The 11,118-nt window shown below is 44.7% G+C and overlaps 1 protein-coding gene across 1 annotated transcript; it reads right to left on the reverse strand.

Annotated features, from left to right (window-relative positions):
• Nucleotides 1–2,607: 2,607 nt before the first annotated feature.
• LOC110296724 (phosphatidylethanolamine-binding protein 2) lies at nucleotides 2,608–3,831 on the reverse strand. Its single transcript, XM_021165473.1, has one exon. It carries the CDS (start codon nucleotides 3,804–3,806, stop codon nucleotides 3,243–3,245), a length of 564 nt encoding a protein of 187 aa, XP_021021132.1. The 5' UTR covers nucleotides 3,807–3,831; the 3' UTR covers nucleotides 2,608–3,242.
• Between the last annotated feature and the right edge of the window lie 7,287 nt (nucleotides 3,832–11,118).

Genomic DNA, 11,118 nt, shown 5'->3' on the forward strand with positions numbered 1-11,118 from the left:
TGTGTGTGTGTGTGTGTGTGTGTGTGTGTGTATGTGTGTGTGTGTGCATAGAGTATGCATGCATGCTCATGGATGTGTGTTCCTGTGCATGCATATGTTAAGGGCAAGGGCTGCTCTTTTTTTTTTTTTTTGATCTTTATTTTTTATTAGATGTTTTCTTTATTTACATTTCAAATGTTATTCTCTTTCCTGGTTTCCTCCCCAAAACCCCCCTTCTCCTATCCCCCATCCCTGCTCAACAACCCACCCACTCCCATTTCCTGGTCCTGGTATTCACCTACACTGGAGCATAGAGACTTCACAGGACCAAGGGTCTCTCCTACCACTGATGACCAACTAGTACATTCTCTGCTACAAATGCAGCTGGAGCCATGAGTCCCACCATGTGTACTCTTTGGTTGGTGGTTTAGTCCCTGGGAGCTCTGGGGCTACTGGTTAGTTTATATTGTTATTCCTCCTATGGGGCTGCAAACCCCTTCAGCTCACACATGATATGTACTCATTGATAAGTGGATATTAGCCAGAAGTAAGGGCTGCTTTTGGTGTCTTCCTCTATTGGTCTGCATTTTGCTTTTTGAGACAGGAAGGGTAGGAAGAAAGCTGTGCTCAGTTACTTTCCCAGCCTCGAGGAGATTTTTTTCCCCCTGATTCTTCTGTTTCCTAAGAACCAGGGTCGAGGGAAGAAACGGATGTGGCCAAGGGAGCATGGGTAATGGTAAAGAGACTAGAGAGGCGTGCTAATGAATCTTACAGATTTACATTTTTGTCTGTGATGAGTCACATTGATGCATATTGCTTGACCATCATTTAAAACTAGGAATGGTTGAAAAGATGGCCCTTTTTACTTATATCATTTGGACTTTATACAGAACCCTTGTGAAGAGTTGAAAGGCAGCAGCCTCCGGGGCTTGGCCATCAGACTGTGGCTTTGGGAAGTTTTGAAAAGGAAGCATTTCTTTCAGAAAGATGCCACTGTGAGCCGAGGCATACTCTTTAGTCCCTACTGGCACTCCAGCCATGTATCCCTGGAAGATGAACCTGCCAAGCCACAAACTACAATGTGTAATAAACTTGGGCTGAGCTGTTGAAGGTGGTAGATTGTGTGAAGGAATCTTGCTAATTAAGCCAGAAGACCAAGTTCAAATAGATCACATATATTCTAACCCAGGATGAGCTTAGGAGACAGTTAGACACTTGAGTCTCAGTTTCCCCATCTATAAACCAGTGACAGCAGTGTAAGGGTAGTGAACTTTTGCTGTATTAAAAATTACCCTGAAAAATCCGTGTCTTATAAACAGACAAGCATTTGTCACATACAAATTCTGTGGGCTGAGAACTCCAACGTAAGGAGCCCATTGGCAGGGCAGTTGTGGCTCTGGATCTCCTGTAAGGTCACATGGTTCACATTTGTGACCTAATGGATGCAACTCAGTAATCAAGGGAATAAAAATGGTGTGATCATCCCAACAGGTGCAGAGAAAACACTTCACAAATCGACACACTTTGGGGATCTAGTAATTAGCAAACCAGGACTAGATGGAAACTTCCTCAACAAGGTACAAGGCATCTCTGAAAACCCAGGGTAAGCATCACATTAAGAGAAGAGATTGGATGGTTCCATAGAAGGTCAGACACATGACAAAGATGCTGTCCTGGCTCTTTTGAGCTCAGATTCTATTAGTGGATCTGGTTAGGACAACCAGACAGGAGCTGGATCAAAGAGAAAGAAAACCATCCCTATTCACAGAAGGAATGGTCTTTTACACACACACACACACACACACACACACACACACACACACACACACACAATCAAGAAAAAAACAGTTGTTATCATCTAGCTCTATAACTTAGCACTTAGCAAGCTAAGTCTGGAGAATTGCTGTGAGTTCAAGGCCATTCTGGGCTACATATGCATAACAGGCTAATATAGCAGATCCTGTGTCTTAGTTAGGGTTTTACTTCTGTAAACATGACCATGGCTACCATGGACACTATGACCAAGGCAACTCTTGTAAAGACATTTAATTGGGGCTGGCTTATAGGTTTAGAGGTTCAAACCATTATCATCAAGGTGGGAGCATGGCAGCATCAAGGCAGTCATGGTGCAGGAGGAGCTGAGAGTTTTACATCTTCATCTGAAGTCCACCAGAAGGCTGGGTCCTACATGGTTAGGAGCAGGGTCTCATTGTCCACCTCCATAGTGACACACTTCCTCCAACAAGACCATACCTACTCCAATAAGACAATACCTCTTAATAGTGCCACTCCCTGGGCCAAGCGTTTTCAAACCACCACACTCTGACTCAAAAACCAAAGAAAAACAAGAGAAACCCAAGAGAAACCCCCACAAAACCAACAAGCATGTTGGTACATGCCTACAATCCCAGCACTAGGGGGATAGAAGTAGGAAGGTCAGAACTTGGAGACTAGCCTGGGCTACAGGAGACACTATTTTAAACAAAACAACAATAATAAAGAAACTAATAAAACCTCAGAAACGTTTTAATAAACCCACCAACCAACTAAAGTAGTGAAACAATTAAGATCCAACAAATGAGTTCAATAAGATCAACAACACAAGAATTCATCATATAGTTTGTGTTTTGCTTTAATTTTTTAATTTGCCAATAAGCAAACAGAATTAATGTAAACAACTCCCAGAATAACTATTTTTGTTCAGGACTGCAGCCGGGCTCATGCCAAGTCAGCACACAGCGGAGGCGTCTTCCTGATTGCTTCTTAACAGAGCTCTGCTCTTTAATGGAGGCATAAGACACAGATACTTGTCCAGCTGTATGCCTAGGATCACCCAGATACAAAGTCTCTGGGTGTGCAGGTGGGAGACAGGACCTTCAAACAACTCCGCGAACTGGAACCACTGTGCACAGCTCCTGATTCAGAACAGAGGCAGAGGCCAGTCCTTGCTTTCTTCCTGTAGGCCCGGTCTTTTCACTTGGATTTTGCCTTTTTTACTTTCAGAGTTACTGTTCTTTTATTAACAATATACCGAGTCCATCACAGTGCCAAATCTCCACCAGATGGACCTTAAGTTTGATCAAAACCAACTGGGTGCAACTAGTTGGAATCTTTAGGGTGAGAAAAAGCCATCCTAAACTACCTCCCTACAACAGCTCAAGAATCCCTTGCGCAGGTGGGAATGGGAAAAGGAAAGACATGCCACTCATTGCTGAACCCGATAATAATATGGCAGGAGTGGCCATGATCATCAAGTGATCCTCCTATTTCCCAGACAGCTGTTTGTACAGCTTTGGTACATAGCTGTCCCATTCTGCCTGGTAACACGTGCCGGCCACCGGGGCTCCCAGGTGATACTTCTTGCGGAAGGCTGCAGTTTTGAACTTCCCACGATGGTCTCCAGACCGGTTGGTGAGGATGGGTTCGTCACATCTCAGTGGCTTGTCCTGCTGGTACACCAGCCAGACATAGCGATGGAGGCCAGTGCCCTTGGGAGGTCCGGAACCCACGTAATCCGAGAGGACATTCCCACTGCTGATGTCGTTGCCTTTCATGTTGACCACCAGAAAATGGTGCCATTCCCTGTACACGGGTTTCTTCCTACTGGGAGCATCCAGGTCTGTGAGGATCAAGGTGTAGAGTTTCCCTGGGTCAAGGCCATCCCATGAAATGCTGCTGGGTCTGTGCTTAACCTGGGTGGGCGTCAGCACTTGGCCCAGCTCGCCCACTTCCGCCTCCGTGTAGGTGACCCGCAGTAGGTGCTGGGGCTGCTCGTCTACTTCGTGGAGGCTCAGCGGCCCGGTCCACAAGCTCATGTCTGTAGGCATGGTGAGAGGCTGGAGTGGCGGTTGGGTGCTGAAGGCGCGTGCTGCGCTGAGAACTGGCCGTGACCACACAACCTCTGCAGCCGCGGGAACACACAGTTTTGTATTTTTGTATACCTCAATGAGTAACTCCTAAAGCTCAAATTTTTTTTAGTGCTAAAATTAAAATATCAAGAACAAATTTTTACAAAAAATTATGAAAACCATAGTTTGAAAAATACAAGATATTGTTGAACAGGATCTAAATAAATAAAGAGAAATCACTCCATGTTTGTGGGTAAGACTTAGTTGAATTAACAAGACATTAATATCCTCTAACTAAGATAGTGTGTAGATTCAATGAAAGTCCTGTCCAAATCACAGCATCTTTGTTGAAACTGCTGAGTTTAGAATTTGTAAAGATGGATTTGCAAGGAGCCAGAATAGTCAAAGCTATCTTGGTAAAAAGAAAAAGAAAGTTGGAAGATGCCCACGTGTTCTAGTTTAAAGAGAGCACCAACCGCACTAATGGAGACACTGCAGACTCGCATAGTATGGGGGATCTGAGCAAGTACATCCAGAGGTACAGCCATGTGAAGGGATTTTCCAGCATCGAAGGCAGGCACTCAACAGGGGAGAGAATGGTCTTCCAGCAGTGGTTCTGAAATCACTGGACTTTCATTCACATGCAAAAGAGTAATGTCGGCCCCAAACCTAGCACCAGATATAAGTTAATCAAAGCAGAGTCCGTTAATCAAGTCAGCGACCTAAATGTAAGAGTTTAAAAGACTATTCGAAGAAAACACAGGGCTACATTTTTATGACTTTGGATTTGGTAATGGATTCTTAGCTATAACACTGAAATGTGGGCTGGCTCAGTGGATAAAGGCACCCTTTGACACACCTCATGACCCAGGCCCTATGTGGTAGAATTTGTTCTCTGGCTTTGCATATATGCACACATGTACTCTCTTACGCACTGGCATATGCACACACTCACACACCCACGTAGCCACACACCAACATACTTGTGCACTCCAACCATCCAACTAACCAACCAAATAAACAAATAAAGCAATGTAACAAATCAAATAAAATACACCAAGATATAAGCCATAAAAGAAAAAGACAAACTGGATTTCATTATAATTAAAATATATTCTATGTTGCCCAAAGTATTATTATTAATGATGAGAAGAGGCTGGGATGGGCCAGCAAGATGGCTCAGTAGGTAACGGTGTCTACAACCAACCTCACCATCTGAATTTGATCCCTGGGTCCCACACAGTTAAAGGAGAGAACTAACTCCTACAGGTTGTTCTCCGACCTCTGCACATATGTAGTAGAACACCCCCTCCCTTAATATCCACATTAAATATCTTTTTAAAGTACTTAAAATATAAGAAAAGGTGATATGTGAAGTGGATTTTTAAACATTTTTGCAGGTCATATACTTGGGAAATGTCTTGAAGCTATAAAGGATTCACAATTTAATGATACATTTCAACTAATCTTAACAATGAGGCAAGGCTTTGAGCAGACATTTCTCTTAAAAAAATATACACACGGCCAAGAGAACATGAAGAAACGGTAGACATTGTAGGTCATCAAGAAAGAGCAAATCAATGTCATAACCACCCAGGGTGGCCAGGACAGAGAGTCAAATTCAACAGGGACCATGGGGCACGCGGAACAATAGAAGCCCTCAGAGACCTGGTGAAGGTGAGAAACGGTACTGTTTGCTCCTCAAGTGACTGCCCATAAAAGTTACTTTACAACCCAGCATCAGTTTCTGGATAGCTACCCAAGAGAAGTCAGAATAAATGCCCACATAAAAACCTGTATACCAGTGTTTATAGTAACAGTGTTCACAATAGTCCAAAGTTGGAAGCAACCCAATGTCCATGAATGGGTAAGCAAAATACACGTATAAACAACGGGGACAGAATTCTATTCAGCCATGAAAGGAAACGAGGTTCTGACACACGCTATAACCCAGACTGACTTTGAAAACATAACGGTAAATACCCATCAGTCAGAAACTACTGCACCCTGGCCCAGGGGAAAGACTCAGCGGGTGAAGGTGTTTCCCAGGCAAGCCTAGTGACCCAGGCTCTCCAGAACCCACCTAGAGTGGGAGAGTGAAGTCTGATAAAGCTGTCCTCTGACTGCCAATCACACCGTGGCAGGTAAGTGTCTGCCTCCTTGAATCATGCACACAAACATACAATAACAAATAAACTGAAAAGGAAAAACCTAGTCTAAAGGAATCCACTTCTTCAAATATATCTAAGTGGCAAATCGACAGGGATGAATCTAGAAGTTGTTCGGTGGTTGCTTTGTGAGGCAGGCCGGGGAAACGAGGAGCTGACAGCTAAAGGGCACAGGTGTTGATGGCTTACGTGTATCTGTAACTGTTCTAAAATGCCATCAAACTGTGCCTTTTAAGTGGCTGAATTATATGGCATGTGAATTATATTTCAATAAAGACATTATATAAAACAAGCAAAAAACCCAAATGGGATTGGCAGTGACTGCAGGTATCCAAAGGCTCCCTGGGGGGAATGGCTGCTCTTCTTTCTAGCTATTCTTGCCTGTTGTCACGATGTGGGCTTCTCCGAGGGAACTTGAAGTACTTACAGACATCAGCTATCTTCTAATCCTGGAGACTGCACCCCTCATTCTTGCAGAGTCTATTGGTTACACAGGTCAGCCCTACAGTGTGGAGTGGCTAACCAAGGGCAACAATACCAAGGATGCCAATCCTTTGGAACCAGTTAGAGCCTGGCTAGCACCAGCCTGCAGGAAGCTTTCATTATGAACTGGGGCATTAAATATAAGACACTTGGTAAATGTTAACCTGCTAGGTAAAATATTCAATATCCATTTTAATGTTGACCTAGATTGTGCAAAGCGAGATGTGACATGTTCATATTTACTGCTTTATTCATTCAGAGCTCTCACAGAGTCATCCAGGGTTCTTCAGTATCACAAGTACTGTTACTTCTTTCAAGGTCCATGCTAGCATCCTAGCTCTTCTGGCCTCCTCTCCTACCCAAAGTTTCCCAGCTCAGAGGCTCCCCTCAGCTACTCTTTATAACTCTGCTAATTTCTGCGATAGTCTCTCTCTGTCTCCATCTTGCCTCTTTTCTCTCTCTCTCTGTCTTTCTTCTCCCCGTCTCTGTTCTCCTACATGCCCCCTAGTCTCTGTCTCTGACTATCTCTGTCTGTCTCTGTCTGTCTCTGTCTCTTTCTCTCTCTGTCTCTTTCTCTCTCTGTCTCTCTCTCTGTCTCTCTCTCTGTTTCTGTCTCTCTCTCTGTTTCTGTCTCTCTCTGTGTCTCTCTCTGTCTCTGTCTCTGTCTCTGTCTCTGTCTCTGTCTCTGTCTCTGTCTCTGTCTCTCTCTCTCTCTCTCTCTCTCTCTCTCTCTCTCTCTCTGCTGTGCTCCTGTTTCTCTGGTGGCATGGTCCAGTTTTCTGGCTATGTTCAGTCTACTTCTTTCTCTCTTTGCTCTGGACTCTTTCCGATGTTTCTGGCTGTTCTCTCTCATATTTACAATAGAAACCTTCCCCTTAACCAGACTGTGGAGCTGTAACACTATTGGTTTGCATACTTCTTTCCACCATGTGTGCCCTAGGGGTTGACCTCAGGTTGCTGGACTTTATGGCAAGCACCTTTACTTGCTGAGCCACCTTACTAGCCCCCTTAAGGTATATTTTTGAGACTGTGTTTGTGTCTCTATTTTCATTTATTGACAGGAGAAAAAGCAGATCCAAGGGGGAAGCCGTGACTCTAGAGTTTACCAGGAGCAAGACCCAGAGTTCTTTGGTCTCTTGGACTTGCTTGTGAAGTCAACATGGCTTTATCTCCTCGAAGCTGAAAGGTATGCAGCAAAATTAACACAGAGAAGAGAAAACAAGCCCAGGATGGACGGACGTGCGGGGTGAGTCCCGGGAGAAGCACTTTACACCCCCGCTTGTCTGGGCTGTGCTTCAGGCCAGCCCCAGGGGTGCGATTTCAGACAGGATGGAGATGAGGGTGTGGTAGCCAGATGTCTATGATCCACAAGCTCCCTGTCCTTTCAGTCACCTCTCCCTCCCATTCCAATGGCTTAGAAACACAGCACTCAAAACCCCTAGAGGCCAGCCTCAAAGGTCACTTCAGATGCTTCCTGGGGTCTTTTGCTTAGGATCCTTTCACAGGCAGCCCGTAGAATTCAGCACAGTTCTAAGCACAGCTTCTGGACATCTAGGAAAAAATTTTAATTGGCCATGCATTTTCATTTAACTTTCTAAGTCAAGTCTGGTACATCATCTCCAGGGGACCCTCAGGAAGTGTCCACACTCATTTAGTCCCAGCTGATTCACACAGCTGTGTAAGGTATTTCATGCTTTATAAATCACTTACCTGGTCAAGACCAGCAAAATGACAATGCCAGTAGATGCGCCAGTGCAGACAGGGCAAATCCCACGTGGTTCCATCCCAAGATGAAGAGCTTCAGATGGCCAATGGCTGCTGAGAGAGAAAACCAGTTGCCTTCAGGGACAAACTTCCACATATGTTGTCCAATCCCAAGTGGTCCTCACCAGACACATTCACATTCAAGCAAAACTAAATGAAGTTAGTAGGTTATATATACATATTTGCACATATAAGTGTGTGTGTGTGTGTGTCTNTGTGTGTGTGTGTGTGTGTGTGTGTGTGTGTGTGTGTGTGTGTGTGATTTAGAATAAGAGGAGTTCCATAGGGAGAGAGTCTGGAGTGATGTAGATCAGTGCCCATGTAGAAAACCAAACTAAATCAAACCTTGTTAATCACAAAACAAATTGCTTACCATTTTATTCATTTTTTTGGACTGTTCATGAGTCTTAGTTATTGGTGGGACCCTGGCAGGTAGGCGGTGCCTTCATCCTTGAGAGGCTGAGAACATGAAAGGGGATCTGCCATCTACCGTCGTGCATGGCTGCAAGCTGGCTTGAGATAGATGCCTTGGATCTCCATGTTTCCTTCTGATTCACTTTCTCTTTTCTTCTGCCGCAGAGGCCATGGCTTTCTCTTGACTAACAGCAAATCTGCTTTTTCTTAGGGGAGAGTACGACTAATAATTTTACTGGTCCTGGTGGCCACCCTAACAGGATTACCCAGGAAATTCCTTTGGAAGTTAATGAAAAGACTGGGAATCTTGAAAAGACTGGGAATCTTGCCTGGGGACTACAAGATGAGGCTATGATAAGATGAGAATTGAGTCGGGATTCTCAGTGAGCTCTTGAATCTCAGGATGGAATGTAGAGGACGGAGGCTGAGCTCAGGGGTTGAACACTTGCCTGGCAAGCTCAAGGCCTAGGGTTTGGTCCTCAGTGCACTCTCTGTGTCTCCCTGTCTTAGGGACCTCTCCCTCTCCCTCTCCCCCTCTCTCTATGTTGTGGAATCTTTCTCACCTTCCAGGCTCCTTTAGGTTGGACTTGTTCAGAAGGCCTAGCTTGCCTTCGGCTCCATCCATCATGGTGCAGGCTCCTGCCCCATGGGTAGAAAGTGCTGCTCCTCCAAGGGCAAGGGGAGGCCAGAGAATTCGCCTTATGCAGTGACATAGTTGCTCTTGTCTTGTGTGGCCTCTTTCTCACCCAATTGTCCTTATTGTCTAAATTTAATCAAATTATAACCCATATCCTCTCCTTCTTCTGGCAAATTTATTCTAAAAATTAAACACACTGAAATGAAGTCCCCCCTCCCATTTCTCCCCTGCTCTATTCTTTCCCTAGCCTCCCTGCTCAGTTTTCTTCCCTGCCTTTGTAACCTCTGAAGCACTTGTGTAGAATGTTAATATTTTAAGGCTGGCTGTGCCCTTCCCACATCCCTACACAGAGAAGGGAAGGCTAAACAACTAAGACCTCTGCCATACAGTTACACCTGACCTTAGGATTCTCCACTGTCATACAGAGCCCACACAGAACACAATGGGCCATTACTTCTACCTCAAATCTTAAGTAGGAAATTTTATTTTCCCACTTCCTGAATGTAGAAGCTATTATTCATAGCTCTCCACTCCCACTCCTAGAAACCCCACAGTCTCAGCTTCCTGTGGGTGGCCTGGAAGGGTTCCTGAGTATGTGCTCAGGGTCGCTTTCAGCATCTGTAGACTTGAGCCTGGTTTGCCTGAGTAGCTGAAAGTTTAACAAATAAGTTGCCACCTAGGGACCTATAGTCTCAGAGCTTTCTACCTTTCCCCTCTTGGTTCAATGTTCTTTCTCCGTTTCATTTATGTGAATATATATATATGTATATATATATATAGTGTGTGTGTGTGTGGTGTGGTATGTGCACATGGGTGGGCATATGGAGGGTGGAGGAGGACATCTGCTGCCCTGCTCTATCACTTTCCACAGTAATTCCCTGACACTGGGGCTGGATGACTGAAGGGTTATACTTCAGTCATCCAGCCCCAGTGGCCCTCCTGTCTCTGCCCCTCTGTATGCTTGTCCCAGCACCGGGGTTATACCTGGCTTGTTACGAGAGTGTTGGGATCTGAACTCAGGTCCTCTTGCTCAGGTAGCAAGCAAGTGTTCTTGCTTTGCCATCTGTCCAAGGAAGCCCAAGAGAACGGTCTGTTCCCTCAGAAAGCAGTGTTCTTCTAATGACGTTAGTAAAGATGGTCTGATCCATGAGAAAGCAGCAGAGGGTAGATCATTAAGTGAACTTGGCTGGATCAAGAGCAACTTTGAAATGATCTCAGATGCAGAAACTGCATCAAGATGCCATCGAGCAGGATGGAAAAAGTTTCAATGATTTGATGAGAAAATCAGAAAAGCTAAAACAAATGAAATGCAATAGACATTCAGAGAAAAAAGGGGAAAAGTACTGTTTGAATATTTAAAATGAACATGAAAGATACAGAAAAATGTTACTTTTCCAGAGTTAAAAGAAGCTAAAAATTTGGAATATTTGAGTGCTATATTTTCAAGTAATTGTTATTGTTGCTGTTGTTATTATTATTGCGGTGGTGGTGGTGATGGTGGTGATGGTGGTGATGGTGGTGATGGTGGTGATGGTGGTGGTGGTGGTGGTGGTGGTGATGGTGGTGATGGNTGTGGTGGTGATGGTGGTGGTGGTGGTGGTGGTGGTGGTGATGATGACATTGTCAGGGTCTCCTGTAGCCAGGATGGCTTTAAATTCTTATTAAGACTTCAAAATGCATACATTTTGAAGCTACACTCTGTGCTGTTCCTGTGCTGTCTGTCTGTCTGTCTGTCTGTCTGTCTGTCTGTCTGTCTTTTGAGATAGGGCTTCTTTGTGTAGCTCTGACTGTCCTGGAACTCTCTGTAGACCAGGCTGGCCTCGAA

Source organism: Mus caroli, chromosome 6, assembly GCF_900094665.2.
Source record: "Mus caroli chromosome 6, CAROLI_EIJ_v1.1, whole genome shotgun sequence".
Taxonomy (NCBI): domain Eukaryota; kingdom Metazoa; phylum Chordata; class Mammalia; order Rodentia; family Muridae; genus Mus; species Mus caroli.